At 52.7% G+C, this 14,206-nt stretch overlaps 8 protein-coding genes across 8 annotated transcripts; 3 read left to right on the plus strand and 5 right to left on the minus strand.

The window, feature by feature from the left end:
* Nucleotides 1-169: 169 nt before the first annotated feature.
* On the minus strand, nucleotides 170-496 carry SAE3 (Sae3p; the record flags this gene model as incomplete). Its single annotated transcript, NM_209743.1, has 2 exons — nucleotides 170-332; nucleotides 384-496. The coding sequence occupies 2 exons, from the start codon at nucleotides 494-496 to the stop codon at nucleotides 170-172; spliced, it is 276 nt and encodes a 91-aa protein (NP_984390.1).
* A 272-nt stretch (nucleotides 497-768) lies between these two features.
* On the minus strand, nucleotides 769-4,662 carry AGOS_ADR294C (GRAM and VASt domain-containing protein; the record flags this gene model as incomplete). Its single annotated transcript, NM_209744.2, has 1 exon — nucleotides 769-4,662. The coding sequence occupies one exon, from the start codon at nucleotides 4,660-4,662 to the stop codon at nucleotides 769-771; it is 3,894 nt and encodes a 1,297-aa protein (NP_984391.2).
* A 402-nt stretch (nucleotides 4,663-5,064) lies between these two features.
* Nucleotides 5,065-5,604, minus strand: SKP1 (SCF ubiquitin ligase subunit SKP1; the record flags this gene model as incomplete). The annotated part of the gene is made up of 1 exon (NM_209745.1): nucleotides 5,065-5,604. One exon carries the CDS (start codon nucleotides 5,602-5,604, stop codon nucleotides 5,065-5,067), a length of 540 nt encoding a protein of 179 aa, NP_984392.1.
* A 202-nt stretch (nucleotides 5,605-5,806) lies between these two features.
* Nucleotides 5,807-7,147, minus strand: PEX3 (Pex3p; the record flags this gene model as incomplete). The annotated part of the gene is made up of 1 exon (NM_209746.1): nucleotides 5,807-7,147. The coding sequence occupies one exon, from the start codon at nucleotides 7,145-7,147 to the stop codon at nucleotides 5,807-5,809; it is 1,341 nt and encodes a 446-aa protein (NP_984393.1).
* A 622-nt stretch (nucleotides 7,148-7,769) lies between these two features.
* Nucleotides 7,770-8,171, plus strand: LRP1 (Lrp1p; the record flags this gene model as incomplete). Its single annotated transcript, NM_209747.1, has 1 exon — nucleotides 7,770-8,171. The coding sequence occupies one exon, from the start codon at nucleotides 7,770-7,772 to the stop codon at nucleotides 8,169-8,171; it is 402 nt and encodes a 133-aa protein (NP_984394.1).
* A 131-nt stretch (nucleotides 8,172-8,302) lies between these two features.
* Nucleotides 8,303-9,730, plus strand: UBX5 (DNA protein crosslink repair co-factor UBX5; the record flags this gene model as incomplete). The annotated part of the gene is made up of 1 exon (NM_209748.2): nucleotides 8,303-9,730. The coding sequence occupies one exon, from the start codon at nucleotides 8,303-8,305 to the stop codon at nucleotides 9,728-9,730; it is 1,428 nt and encodes a 475-aa protein (NP_984395.2).
* A 196-nt stretch (nucleotides 9,731-9,926) lies between these two features.
* Nucleotides 9,927-11,126, plus strand: GPI8 (GPI-anchor transamidase; the record flags this gene model as incomplete). The annotated part of the gene is made up of 1 exon (NM_209749.1): nucleotides 9,927-11,126. The coding sequence occupies one exon, from the start codon at nucleotides 9,927-9,929 to the stop codon at nucleotides 11,124-11,126; it is 1,200 nt and encodes a 399-aa protein (NP_984396.1).
* A 407-nt stretch (nucleotides 11,127-11,533) lies between these two features.
* KSP1 (putative serine/threonine protein kinase KSP1) lies at nucleotides 11,534-14,206 on the minus strand (the record flags this gene model as incomplete). The annotated part of the gene is made up of 1 exon (NM_209750.1): nucleotides 11,534-14,206. One exon carries the CDS (start codon nucleotides 14,204-14,206, stop codon nucleotides 11,534-11,536), a length of 2,673 nt encoding a protein of 890 aa, NP_984397.1.

The raw sequence follows: 14,206 nt of genomic DNA on the forward strand, positions 1-14,206 counted from the left end.
TATGAGGTATCCCGACTGCATACGTTAAGTTGACAACTATTAGAGGGCCAGGATTATTGGCGGGTATATCACGTGATCGCATAGCGAATGGGTTGAGGATTCTGGTATTGGAAGAGATCCTGCGGCGTTCATAACCATCTACATATATCTGTGATTACCTTCAGGGCTTTTAATCATTCATTTCGAACCCCATTTCGTCGAATACATCCTTAAGGCGGCACTGTTTTTCGTCTGCCACTACTTGGACCATCCGGAGCCCTGTATCACGGAGCTCATTGTAGAGCTTCAGCTTCTTGATATTCTGCTCGTTGAGCGCCTGCGGCGTGAGCTCTCTGGTCTTTGTTAGTACTGCCCCGCTGTACCTTTAGTGTGTTTATACATACATCCCAAATTTGGAGCACAGATGGTTATATTTAGCATCAAGCTCCTCACACTGGGATTTCAGAGCCTTGAGCTTGTCTTCCTTGGCTTTGATCCTTTGTACTGCTGCGCTCATGCTCTGCACTCGTGTGTGTTGGTTCTTGTAGTGTCCGAAGAGTTAGCCGCCGGGGACGGGTTTTCTCCCGTGAATTTACGTAAGGCTTCCTATGTATGGGCTGATAAAACATATACATAGCACTCTGCAGTAGCAGCGAGATTCAAGATCGTGTAATTAGGTGTGCTTTAAACGTGCGATCCTCCGCTGCGGTTTTTAATTCCGTATACTTAGATTTAATAGTTATTTTGTACTACTTACCTATGTCGGAGACTAACATCTAACCATATGCTCTAAAAGAGCAAGTCTATTTTTCGTTTTAATTCTTGTATCTCATATTCTGCTATCCTCACAGCTTCCTCTAGCTCCTGGCGCCTGTGGTTCAGGGCCATTTCTTCCATGCTGTCACGGAGCTGCGGAGTTGCCTTGTTGACAGAGGCTGAATTTCTGTTATCAACCCAATCCCATAGGCCATACTCTGCGCTTGTGACAACGGTCCTGTCGGTATTACCCGAATTCATGTTTGAGGCGCAATAGAGCGAACCTTCGGAAGGCGAGTAACTATACTCAATCCCATCGATGATAACCCTCCCGGGTTTCACAAGCTGAACATTCCGGGTGCCACGACTCAACATGTGCGATAGTGATACTAACAACAGAAGTGAAAGTAGCACGATCACCTTGTTCTGGCTGGAGCAGGCGTAGAGAGAGCCGAAAATACCAGCGATCTTCTTTTTGAAGCCCACAGACACAAACTGTGATGGAGTGCTGGAGACGCCAGCTTTGGACGACTTCCTTTTCTTAGACCGGCGAGTCTTTTTCCTAGGTGTATGTCTTTCCTTGGTGCCGTGTTTGCTCACAATTGCCTTTAGCTCTTCGACGACAATCTTTGTGGATAACCTTTGGCCATCTAATGAGCCCTTTTCAATTGCACCTTTGATCCAACATCTTCCATTCCAAACGATATTGGTCACCACCAACATATTAGTGGAGTTATCTTTCCCCCATGATAAGTAGAATCTGGTATGTATTTCAAACGCACCTCCCGAGGGTACATCTGGCGTCTTCGTTATCTGCTCCACTACTATGTGAGAGTTCACATCGCAATGTAGGATTTTTTCCTGGATCAAGCATCGCGTCTGCTTAGGACCAACAGGATTGTTTAATGGCTTGATATATTCATATTCCCTCACATTATCTGAGAATTCAGACGGTATAGCTGAAATATTATGATTAGCCTGTTTTTCTAATATCTTTTGCAAGTAGGACGTGTCCTCACCAAATAACAGCTTGTACACGACACCCAATGGTGCTGCGATGGAAATCGAATCATCAACAATAACATCTCCTGGTTGCTTCGTATAGGTGTTCTTCGTCGGAGGATGCGTACTAGGGCCGATAGTTGGTAGATTATTAGGAATATCAGTTGTTGACTTGTTGGAAACTGCCAATCGTAAGCTTGATTTATTATTAGAGACCTTCAAGAGATGGTTTACCGTTTCGAACATCGTTTTGGATGACATTGTAACACCTTCGAAAGTACCCTTTTCCACAGCTGACTTTATCCAACTCTTCCCAGTCCATTCTATACCTGCATACACTGAGATTCTAGTCCCATTATTGGGTGCCCATGATAATATGGTCACCGTTTTCACGTAGAAAGAATTTCCGGACGGGATATCAGGCGTTTTAGATATCTGTACAACCTGAACGTAATCATCAAGGTCGTAGTGCTCAATAGTTTCTGTGATATAACAGACTGCCTTACTAGGTCCAATCGGCCCCGAAAGAGGCTTGCAGAATTCGTAACTTCTGACCTTGGTTTCTATTAAAGGACTGATTGTCGATATATCATAGTTTTTTTGCGCCTTTAATATTTGATGGAAATAATCGGTATTTTCGCCATATAGAATATTCACGATCTTCCCTAGAGGAGAGGGAAAAACCTCCTCCCGAATCTTCCGCTCGTCAGAGTGCTGCGCATATTGTGGAAAGGTTGGTGCATGCTCAAGTGGACCCAAGGATGGGATATCTATGGTATTTTCTGCAGCTCCCAGACTTGGCACGGAATAGGCTGACTCTTCATCCATGGCACTTAGAGCTGCATCACTTGCAGAGGATTCATAACCGTCACTATCTGAAGAGCTGTCCTCCTCCGCACTGCTCTGGTCTATGTCAGAGTCGTTCTTCAATTGATACTCAAGATTTGGCCCACTATCCTTGTCGTCCTGGTTAGAGGTTGTCTTATTCGCATTGGGGCCTAGGATAATCTGGTTCCACACATTGGTAATCAAGTCAAAGGTTGTGTCCCGAGATATGAACGATGCAAACACATATTTCTTCTGCAAGGTATGTATTGCGATCGCATTAGGAAATATACCTGCCGTGTTCTTCTTCTCTATCTGTACAACTTCTTTTAGTGGAATAACCACTACGCTGACATAGCCTAATATGTTAGAGTAGAAGCAGATGTGTTCGGTAGATATATAAAGACGTCCTTGCAAAAGAATATCTTTGGACCATGCACAACTGTAGTCGGTTAGTAACTTTTCGGAGGAGGAAACCTCCGTGTCCTTGAACAGTGAATGGAAATCAAAATTCTTTCTGGCGCTCGCGTATTCGACATCCTCCAATTCATATGGACTGCTCTCTGTCTGTCGGGCCTTTTCGTATGGGCTGCTTGGAGTGGAAATTGCGGACTGCAGGGAATTCTTGTGCACCTTCAGGTACTCTGACACCTTACTTCCGGATGTGAAAGACGTGCTTCTCTTGAGCCTGGAAGGTGGGGAGGGCAGTACCAACGTGGATGCCCGTCTAACAGGCTGGTTCTCGTTTTCTTCTACACATATAACCTGCGAACGCGAGACCGGCCGCGGCTCGGTGTTCTTGCGCAGATTGACGCCACTAAGGCTGCGTGTAGGGGACGGTGAAAAGCGGTGGGCTTCGTAGCCATATTTGCCATATACGCCCTTCGTAGGTAACGTGAGCCCTCTTTGGCGAGTCATGGGGCTTTGACCATTTGCTGCACTCTGCGCCTGAGAATTGTGGTGCGAGCGCTCGGTGGATATAGCCAACACGCGGTTCGGTAACTGCTCCGTCAGCAAAGGCTCTTCGCCGGGATTGTCGAAATAGTCCAATGTTAGATCGCCATCGCCGAAACCAGATACTGTCGTTTCGCGGGGTACGAGGGGATCGGCCTTAGATCCCGCAGTCGGGTCCTTTACCTGGTTTTCTGGGTTATTATGGCTGTGAAAATCAACTATGATCTGGGGTGACAAGCTGTCTTCAAACTTCTGGCGGCTGTTATCGAGGTCAGGTGACAGGTCCTCGTCGCCATCCTGGAGAAGGGGAGTAGTCGTATCGATATATTTCCCATGCGCGTCGTCCAGTGCGCCCATGTTTTCTTTGGTGAGCGACTGGTAAGCTGGGGTCGAGGATAGCATGAAGTCCAAATGTTTTAAAAAGGAAGAATGCTTTTCCATCGAATCCGCAGGCCTAGCGGGGGCCTTCTGATGCTCAGTTTGAGATGTGATAGATCCAGGACTGCCGTGCTTGGTTGCGCTCAAGGGAGACTTAGAAATGAGGTGTTGGGCCGCATTCTGCGCTGCAGATAGAAACGAAGACAAGATGCCACCGTTACCCAATTCCTCAGCCCCAGAGAAAAAATTCCCGTACCGGTGCTTCCCAGTACCATCCTGGTCAAAGGGTGTGATATCCGAAAATTTATCCTCAGTGTCCTCCTTGTATCCTGCATCCGAGCGCGTGCTTTGGCCCGCCCCCGCGGGCTCGCCGCCCGCGCCAGACCGCACATGCGAGTGCCGCGCGCTCATCTCAATTGGCATGCTGAGCGACGACGAATTGCTGTGCCCCCCGCTATGCCAGCTGGCGGCGTCCCGGCCACCCCACCCCAGGCGGAGCGACGAGTTTGTGCTGTTCGCGTAAACCACCGGTCGCGACATGAGCCACGATTCTGCTCCTGACACCCGGCTCTCCACATCCGAGCCCTCCCCCGCCGCCACCTCGACATCACCCGCCTCCGGCCCCGTCCGCCGCTCCCCATTCCGCGTCGCTACCCGTCTTTTGGCACTGCTCGCGCGCCCCTTCCGCCGCCCCTCCCCCGTATGCTTCTTGAAAAGTGCCCGCGCGCTCTCTCTGAGCGACCGCGACCGCTTCCGCTGCTCTGCCATCCTTGCTAGCCTCTGCCTGAGAAGAGCATCTACCTCTCCTCCCTGTTTATTCCGCCGCCTTTTGCGAAACGACCTGGCCCCCGCAACAAAGGTTTCAAAAATGTTTAGTTATGAGAAATAACTCGTAGTATGTCCTGCAGCGTCTCTGCTGCCTGACCACACGAATAGTTCCCCTTGTGCGTTAACTCACTTACAGGACAACGAGTAGCTAGCTCCGTCTACCGATGACCTGGGGCGGTTAATTGTAACCAGCGGCGGGCGGACCACATAAACCAGCATCGTTTCGTACGTTGGCACGGATAGTCGGCAGACCAGCTCCTGGCACGCAACGGTGGCGCGGGCGGGGCCCGCGCCGGCAGCGGTAGATATCGGCTACTTATGGTACATAGAGGCGGGCCGTGGCTAGCGGTCCTCGGCCCACTCGTTCTCACGGCGGATGGCAGCCTCTTCTTCCGGTGTGAAGTCGTTCACAATGTTGAAAGTGCGACGGATCTCCTCCGGCGAGCGGTTGCGGATCATCTCGGCCACAACCTTGCAGCCCGCATCCAGCAGCGGCTTGATGTTGAGGTAGTTGGCGGCCAGAATGATCTCGTAGAGCATCTCCTGGTCGACCTTGAGAAACTCGCGGTCCCAAGCGTCAACGGGCGCGGACTTGCGCGAGTCGTCGTCCTCCTCGTCGGGGAAGTTGGAGTCGCGGTGGTGCTCGGCCCACTCGATGACCTTCTGCAGCACCGAGGAGCGCACGTTGGGCACAGGCATGACGATGCGATCGTCGTCGTCGGCGGCATCGGCCTCGTCGTCGGACTCGTCGCGGAACGCGTTGTCGTGCATATCGTTGAGGTAGTTCTTGAGGAGCAACGAGCGTTCGGCGATCTTGCGCTCGACGGTGAAGCGCTCACCCTCCACGCTGACTAGCACCACGGTCTGGTTCTGCTCCGACATTGCGTGTTTGCTGGCTGGGAGCGAGAGGAGCAAGCGCGGCGAGCTGCTCTGAAGGGGTAAGAGGCCGAATATCAAACATCACTATTAACGACTAATAAGGCAGCCGCCGAGGAGCTGCGACGGCGGGCTGGGCTACGCTAAGTACGCTACATATGTTCTGGGATGCCGCGGCTGCGGGCGCAGTGGCGGCAGGACGCCTGCGTTAGACACCGAAGTTGCTGTACACGCTCGCGCTGAGATCGTCGAGCTCCGGCACGGCGTCGAGGTCCTGCAGATACTCGTTGTTCATGGACACAAGTCCGTTTTTGAGCATCTCCTGGCAGCAGTCCTTGAGCGCCACGGAGTAGAGCGCGACTTGGAACTTCTGCGACGGCGCATCCGCGGCGCCGTCTGCCTCGGGCGCGTCCGTTGCGGGCTTGCGCAGCTTCTTAGTCACCTTCGTCTCGAGCTGCTGCATGACGAACTGGAAGCTCTCGTTGACAAGGCTCTCAAGAACGATGAGCGACGCGGTGGACTCCGCGCAGCGGCAGGTCTCCTGCAGCAGCTCGCGCAGCATGGAGTCATCGCGCTCGATCACGCGCAGTGAGCCCTCGTCGAGCGTTTGCTGCAGCACGTGCAGCTCCTCGGTGGCGTCCGGCAGTAGCGCGCGCAGCAGAAGCGCACGCGAGTCGCTGTCGAACAGCTCTCGGTTGACCGCGTGGATCGTGTTCGACAGCCGTGCGCTGAACTGCTCCATCGACAGCGTGTCGCGCGGCGACAGCGTCCCGAACTGCTGCTCCACTTGCCGCTCGATCAGCGGCTTGAACTGCAGCCAGCCGCGGTTCAACAGCCACCACGACAGCGACAGAAACGCCTGCTCGTTCACGTACCGCGTCTCCTCGTGCTGGTCGACGGGCTCCACCGCCGTGACCGCCGGCCGCGGCCCCAGCGCGCCCAGCGCGGCCGCGCCGTACTCCCACACCGCCCCCAGCCATCCCGCCGCATCCCGCCGCGTGGCCTCCTCGCCCTTGGCCACCCTGATAGCAGTCTCCAGGTACTCGCGCCGCGCCAGGATGTTCAGCTGTAGCCGCGTGAGTAGCAGCAGCATGCAGGTCGTGTACACCACTGCCAGCAGCTTCACCGCGCTGCGCATCTTCAGCTCCTGCCACAGCTCCGCCTTGCTCCGCGCCACCGTCGAACTCACCGAGCCCTCGCCCGCGCTCGCGTGCCCCCCAGAGCCCTGCTCATCGTCCTCCCCTGCCCGCTTCAGTTTTTTCCCCTTCAGCGTCTCCACCAGTTCCTCCACGTCGAGCTCCTTCCCCAGCACAAGCGCCAGCACCGGCACCAGCTCGTACATCGTGTATAGCGCGTCCTGCTGCGTCTGCGTGAACCGCCGCTTGATCTGCTCCCGCACGTAATGCTGCTCGCTGAGCCGCTGCTGCTGCCGCCGCACCCATCGCTTCGCCGCCACCGCGGCCACCACTCCCGCCACAACCAGCCCGCCCAGCACCGCTCCCGTGCCCAGTAACTTCCCTCTGTGTCTCTGCAATCCGGTGCGCGCCATCTTGCCTCAAACCCAACTGCCACTCAGACCCTCTGGCTATGAGATTAACTCCAGAGAGCACCGGATTTTTCTTAGTAGCAGTTTCTAAATACGCTGCCGTCACGAAAAAGTCACTACAAAAATGTACGGACTCCACCATGGTCGGCGGGGGCTTCCGGGCGCGCCGGCGCCGCTGCTGGCGGCGCCTCCTCGCCAGCCGCATGGCCCACGCCACTGTTAAGTCGGTGCAGGTTCGCCAGCTGCTCGAGCAGCGGAAGGTCGATGAGCGGCACCGGCGGCGCCGGCGGCGGGGGTGCAGACGACGCGGGGACGGGCGGGAGCACGCGGAACGTGCGACTCTTGTCCCAGCAGTTGTAGAGCGGCGAGTGCCGCTGGTACACCTGTTTCCGGCTGAACGGGCGGGGCTCGTCCAGCAGCGCGCGCATGGACCGCGCGGTGTGGTTCAGGACGGTGCAGAGCGAGTTCCACGCCTCTGCGTCGCGGCAGCCACGGCTGGTGGCCAGCATCCGCGTCTCGACCAGGGTGTTGATCGCGGAGTCGAGGCTGTCCATGTCAGTGCAGTGCAGGGAGACGGAAGTGAAAAATTCTGCCGAGAAGACCGGGCAGATGAGCACGCACCAACATGGAGGACGCAGAGAAGATCAAGCCGTACATCGCCCGAATGCAGCAGGAGCTGCGGGCGCTTCGGCCGGAGGTGCAGCGGCTGGCGGCGCGGCCGCTGGACGAGCAGCTGGCCGGGCTGGACGCGCGCGGGCGGGCGGCGCTGGCGAACCGCTACGGATACGCGCTGGCGTCGCTGCTGTTCGTGCACCTCAAGGTGCTGAACGTGCGGGACGTGGAGCGAGTGATGGCGGAGCTGGGGCGCGTGAAGCAGTACATGGAACGGGCGAAGCGCCTGGAGGGCGGGCCGCGGGCGCCGGCGGCGCCCGCGGCGCCCGAGCGCGCGGCGATCAGCCGGGTGCACTTCCAGGGCACGCACACGCGCTTCGAGGACGGGCGGGTGACCAAGCGGCGGACTAAGTAGCATGTATATGTATAAGCGTTTGGGCGCGGCGCATGTGTGGCACGCGCCGGTATAAAAGGCTGGAGCCAGCGACAACGTCAGACAAACTCCTGAGTGTGCCACACAGCACGGCAGCGCCAGAAAGTAGGAGCATGAGTTCAGACAAGCAGCTCGGCGTATTCCAAAGCATCTGCGGTGTGGCCGACGCGGAGCTGGCGCGGCAGTTCCTGGATATGGCAGGTGGCGACGTGGAAACGGCAATCTCGCTGTACTTCGAGCACGGCGGCGACACGCAGGCTGGCGCACGCAGTGGGCCTGCAAGCGCGCGGCCGGCCGCGGAGTACGACGACGAGAAGTTGGCGGAGTCTCTGCAGCAGGAGGCTTACCAGGAGGAGGAGAATATGCGGCCGCCGGACCAGGCGCGCCACGAACAGCTGGTGGACACACAGTTCTTCCCGGGGCAGTACGGTGGGGTGGGCGGGATGTTCCAGCCGCTGCGCGGGGTACAGGACATGTTCGAGGAGGAGCGGCCGACCGGGATCTTCAATCAGAGGTTGCCAGACGACCAGGACCACAGCAGCGATGAGGGTTCGGACGAGACGCCGCTGCGCTACGAGTACGCGGAGGAGACGGTGATGGAGCTGGACGACGAGGGCAACATGCGCGAGTATGTCAAAGTCGTGCGGCGGCCCAAGTCACTGACGAAGGAGGAGCGCATGGCGCTGCTGTTCCGGCCGCCGTTCGATCTTATGAGCAAGGTCGACCTGGAGCACGCCAAGCTCACGGCACGCGAGAAGAAGAAGTGGATCCTGATCAACATCCAGGCGGTGGACATCTTCCAGTGCCAGATGCTGAACCGCGACCTCTGGTCCCACCCCAATGTCAAGCGGCTGGTGAAGCAGAACTTCATCTTCCTGCAGTACCAGCACGGCTCTCGCTCCGCACAGAGTTACCTCCAGTTCTACGACCTCAGCAACCGGGACGAACTGCCCCACATTGCCATCCTCGACCCGCTCACCGGCGAGCGCCTAAGACAGTGGAACCGCGACGTCCCGCCCGTCCACGAGTTCCTGGCCTCGCTTGAGGAGTTCCTGCGCGACTTCTCGCTGGATCCGGCCACCGTCAACCCCACAGTCAAGGAGCCCACGCCCGAACTGGATCCCACCACGCTGACAGAGGAGGAGCAGGTCAACCTCGCCATCCGCGAGTCGCTTGGCCGCCGCCCGTCCTCGCCTCCTCCTGCGTCACCTGCCGCGCCTGCCATGGACCCTGCAGTTGCTGCCTTTGCCGCCATCAAGCCTGTGAGCCATACCGAGCCGGAAAACAGGCCGGGCATCACCACTCGCATCCAGATCCGTACCGGTGATGGCAAACGTATCATCCGCAGATTCAACGCTGTGGAGGATACCGTTCGAACGATCTACGAAGTCATCAAGTCTGAACTGGACGGATTCCAGTCGGCGCCCTTCATCCTCACCACCCACACCAGAGAAAACCTGATTGATAGGCTGGATGAGACAATCAACGATGCTGGCCTGAAGAACAGCTCGCTGCTATTAGAATCGGCCACCGATAGCTAGGGCATTGATACAGAAGCGGATACATGCTCGTACTAGCTCACATAGCTTACCTGGTACGTGACGGCCGTTACCCGGGGCTGGTCACGAGACCAGGAAAATAAGTTGGTACGTAGTGTTTTATGATATTATCAAGCCCCAAAAATACATCACTAGAAGTACCACTGGTTCCAAAGCCTGAAGATACACCTCAGCCGATATGAGGGCCATCGGCGTTGGTATAGTCGCGTGTTTTTTTCTGATATGGGCCAACTTGACTAATGCTGGTAGCTCGCATACCAATAACTGGGCTGTGCTCGTATCCACATCACGGTTCTGGTTTAACTACCGGCATATGGCCAACGTGCTAAGCATGTACCGAACTGTGCGACGGCTAGGGATCCCGGACTCGCAGATCATCCTTATGCTGAGTGACGACGTGGCATGCAACTCCAGAAATCTCTTTCCTGGAGCGATCTTCAACAACGCAGATCGCGCGATAGACCTGTACGGACAGTCTGTGGAGGTGGACTACCGTGGCTACGAAGTGACCGTGGAGAATTTTGTGCGGTTGCTCACTGACCGCTGGGACGATGTGCAGCCCAAGTCGAAGCGGTTGTTGACGGACGAGAATTCGAACATCTTTATCTATATGACAGGGCACGGAGGAGAGGACTTCCTCAAGTTTCAGGACGCAGAAGAGATTTCGTCGTATGACCTTGCCAACGCGTTTGCCCAGATGCACGAGAAAAAGAGGTACAATGAGATTTTCTTTATGATTGATACCTGCCAGGCAAATACGATGTACTCGCGATTCTATTCTCCAAATGTACTAGCTGTGGGCTCGAGCGAATTGGACGAGAGCTCTTATTCTCACCACTCAGACGTGGAGATAGGTGTTGCAGTAATTGACAGGTTCACATACTACACCCTTGAATTCATGGAGCAGATCCAGAAGAACTCCACTCTAACGTTACAGAATCTATTTGACTACTACACATTTGATAAAGTTCACTCTCATGTCGGTGTGAGGAAAGATCTGTATACAAAAGATCCAGCAGACGTTTTAATCACCGATTTTTTCGGTAACATTCAAAATATAATTCTCGATGACAGTGAGATAGATGGTGAAACTCCAGCTGGACTTACGGAATCTGGCCGGACTCGCAATCTGCTAGAATTCGCAAAAGCGAAATTTTTTGCCAATGTAGACGCAGAGACTAATGGCACGCATAAAAACGTGATTCCAAGCTATCCAGTGGTAAATGAGGATTTACTAAGTGGGGAAACAAATGCATCCACAAACAAAATGATAAAATTGTGGGGCATTATCATCTTCCTGGCACTAACGTCATTAATGATGAAGTACGCCAACACTGAAAACATATCGGGTAGTCGAGCACTATATAGTTTCTCTTAGAAAAATGCTTCATGCTTCATGGAATTAAGGCGGAAACAAGTGCAAGGTTAAGAACGGAATTTAACTATAGGCGCGAAATTTGTATATATTATTTTGATCACAATATACACTTCCACACGTAATGCTAAAACTAGATGATAGTAATGATGAGAAAGATGCAGAAGAATTGGAAATGAGTTAGCTGGGTGACCGGTGCAGACAACGAAAGAAACTGATCGACCAAGCTCGTTAAAACACTCCAGCACTAATTCCCAATTAATTTTAGTTTTATTGTTTTTAATCAAGTCAGAAATATATTGCCCTCAAACAGACCCTCGTAGGCCATAACATAATAACTAGTCACGGCCATGAATAGGAAACAATGCACAGTGAGACAAGTGCGTCATGTTATAATTGATATGCATAGGTTACTCCTGGTGCTGTTGCAATATTAGCCAATTATTCTTGTACTGCTCCAATGAGCCTACCAAGTCATCCTGTATGGAGGATTTGCGCCCACTCTTGATCTTGTGAGGGGAATGAACATGTAGCACCTTAGCTTTCAGTGGCAGAGGGTCACTATCTTCCTCAAACACTACCGCATTAGTATCAGCAAAGACCGCCGCGCTCTGAATTGCCGTAGTACTGGACGCATGGTTATGCGGCATATATGGCTTCCGGATTTTGTTTAAAGGTTCAAAATTCCGACGTTCGTCGATGTCATTATCTGCAGCCGCTTCACTGACATTCTTGGTGGCGGTAGAAGTATTCACAGCGACATTATGCGTTGCCAATGTGCTGTTGTTATTGTTATTGCACTGTACGTTAGAGTTTTTTCTAACCCCCGCTCCATTTTTCTTTGAATACGGAGGTGTAGCATGAGTTTCACCATTTACCGAGAGAGTGGGGCCCATCCCATAAACCGAGCCATTCATGCCGTTAAAACTTCCCTGATTAAAGCTCTTCCGATGATGCGGCGGAATATATATACCAGGTTTCGGTTTATAGTCAGATGAGGTACTCGTCTTACGAGTAGCGGTGAACCCATTGCTAATGTTATAGTTCCTGAGGTGGTTTTGCAGCTCAGACGGAGAGTGAGCTGACTTCAACAACTCGGGTACATCAGTGTTACCTGCACTGGAGGGGTGCTGGTTATGTGGTGATGGAAGGGCATTAAACCCCTCAACTTGCAGCGATGAGCGCGGCCTCTGATCGTTATGTTGATGGACCGCCAAATTTGCCATGTCATTCAAGAAATTATTGTCAACATCTGTCTCTTCCAACGTGAAGAGAACATCATCTAAGTCGGGCTCGGCATCCAGTGCCAAGCGTTGTTGTTCGTGATACGTAATGCTCGTTTTGGGGGACTCAAGCGTTGTGATCGGTTGGTTGTTGATATTGTTCGGTGACGAGTTGTTAAAGGAGTTTCTAGAATGTGGAGGGACGTATTTGGCGTTAGAAGGCGAATTCTGACAGCTAACGGAGGAACCACGGCGATAATAATTACCACTATTGTTATTCCCAGATGAGCCAGCACTATGGAAAGACGACTTTGCCGCACTCGCAGAGTTAGGCCTGCAATTGAAGCCGTTATAGTCGTTAGAGTGGTAATAGTTGCTATACCGACGGTTCCTGGTGCGTTTGTTAAACACACCATCCATGTAGCCATTGTTTATCCCGGGCGGTGTAAAGAAATCCCTAGTATTAAAGTTATCGCTGTCATTATTGTCGTTGTATTCCTGGAAAAAGTTGTTTATGTGGCTATTGGGCGTTGGAATACCCAATGGTTTTCTTGTATTCTTTATAATCTTACGATTATGTTTGATCTTAATAGGTTTTGTGTTTCTCTCAGAGACGGAGGATTTCGGGTGAGACCTCTTTGTAAAGGTAAAACGTGGAATGGGATCCTTAGCCTCTTTTTTAGACGGTGCTGGCGTGATCTGTTCCACTGTAATCGCTGGTACAACACAAACGTTGGCGGAAACAGATGGTACAATTTCTGATAGTGGGGTATTGGTGGTAGCGGTAGAGTCCACCTCCTGAAACCTGGAAACGTTACTGTAAGTATCCTCCTCTTCGGACACAGTTTCACCTTCGTCGTGTAAGGAGTTGTAGTATTCGTCATCCAAGGTGTATTCATTCAAGTGTGATAATTCTTCCCTCATACCCCTTAGATATCTGTTCGTAGGATCAATCGTCAAGCTATGTCTTAGAAGCTGATAGAGATCGTAGGACATAGTCGAAAAAACATCGAATAGAGCTTCCCTATTTGCTGCAAAGTAACAGAAAGACTTATCTGTTTGATTGGCAACGCTAAACGGATTTTTATGGAAAACAATGTTGAGTAGAACAATCCCAATTGCCCAAATATCAACCTTACTGCATTCATATGGCTCGTTTCTTTCATCGTAGTCCAGATTGCTCTCAAATAGCTCAGGCGCCATGTAGCGCTCACTTCCAACATTCCTATCCATAGATGTCTGATCCGTTGTTGCCAACCCCCAGTCAGTTAGCTTTACAGTCCAATTAGAATCTGCAATCAATATATTTTCTGGTTTAATATCTCTGTGGTATATCCCCTTGCTGTGGACAAACTCCACTGCATCTAAGATTTGAGAAATAATATGCGTCAACTGTCTCGTTTTCCGGGGAATGGTGTCCGCCTTGATAGCTTCGTACAAATCCCCGCCGGAACAGTACTCCATGATGATGTAGGAGTCGAAGTAATCATACAACTCTGTAATGTTTTTATGCTTTCCAATTTTGCTTTGAATATCAACTTCATACAACGCCTCGAAGCAGATGTGGTTAGAAAGCCGAGACCGCACCTTTTCAGAGATAAGCGATCTCTGCCGCCGAAGAAGCATCTGTCGTTTCTCAAGCGATGAGTTGTTGGACGCTTCCGCGCCGTCGTCCCTGTCCCTACGCTTTACATCGTCCTCGTCACTCTTGAATATGTATTTCACAGCCACTAGTTTTTTCAGCTTTGTATCCTTCGCCAAGGACACATACCCGTATGAGCCCTCGCTGATATCCTCAAGCTTATGGTATCGATCCTTGAGCAGGCCACCCTCCTTGTATATCTCGTAGTCCAGTGTCAT

The sequence above is a fragment of the Eremothecium gossypii genome, chromosome IV (assembly GCF_000091025.4).
Source record: "Eremothecium gossypii ATCC 10895 chromosome IV, complete sequence".
In the NCBI taxonomy this organism is placed as follows: domain Eukaryota; kingdom Fungi; phylum Ascomycota; class Saccharomycetes; order Saccharomycetales; family Saccharomycetaceae; genus Eremothecium; species Eremothecium gossypii.